Raw genomic sequence first — 558 nt, 5'->3', positions numbered from 1 at the left:
CCCCACATCTGCAAAGTAAAGGTTGGTTTTCTGTTCTGTCACGGTTTTTTTCTTGTTTTTTTTTTCTTTTTTTCTTTTTTTTCGGACACAGACTGCTTGCATACCATGGGTTCATTGGTGTATTAATGCACTTATATTCCCAGCTTTAAGCTAACATACAGTAAATAAATACACAGTCCGAGGAGGGGGAGCAAGGGGAGGGGGTGAGGAGGAGGCTGGAGCAGGGGAGGGGGCTGCTGTGGTTACTGATACCCCAGTGCAGAAGCTGAAGTTAGTCTTTGGCCGTAGAGAGCGTAGGGGGAGTAGTAAGGTCCTGCAGCCGGCAAGGAGGGCACGGGCAGGGCGCCGGCCGCGGGCAAGTGGCTCTTGCCGTAGGGGTGGTACCTGTTTAGTCCCAAAGTGTGTGGGCTCCTCAAGGAGAGAGAGGCCGGTAACGTGTTGGGGCTCCCGGGGGCGGCGGGCGGGAGGTGGAGGTGGCAGGAGGAGCCCAGCCCGGAGGTAGGGAAACCCGCCAAGAGTTTTTCCGCACCCGGCAGGGCCGTGGGGGGCCGGAGGGGG

At 57.2% G+C, this 558-nt stretch overlaps 1 protein-coding gene across 1 annotated transcript in view; it reads right to left on the bottom strand.

Moving 5' to 3' along the window:
• Positions 1-242: 242 nt before the first annotated feature.
• Positions 243-558, bottom strand: part of ZNF703 (zinc finger protein 703) — a 4,018-nt gene continuing 3,702 nt past the window's right edge. The window contains exon 4 of the mRNA XM_009993248.1: positions 243-543. Within this exon, the coding sequence (XP_009991550.1) occupies positions 243-543 (301 nt within the window). The remainder of the gene's footprint in view (positions 544-558) is intronic.

The sequence above is a fragment of the Chaetura pelagica genome, unplaced genomic scaffold, assembly GCF_000747805.2.
Source record: "Chaetura pelagica isolate M959 unplaced genomic scaffold, ChaPel_1.0 scaffold302, whole genome shotgun sequence".
Classification (NCBI taxonomy): Eukaryota; Metazoa; Chordata; class Aves; order Apodiformes; family Apodidae; genus Chaetura; species Chaetura pelagica.
Note: the sequence above shows the minus strand (reverse complement) of the source record. Positions and strands in the feature narration are given on the sequence as shown.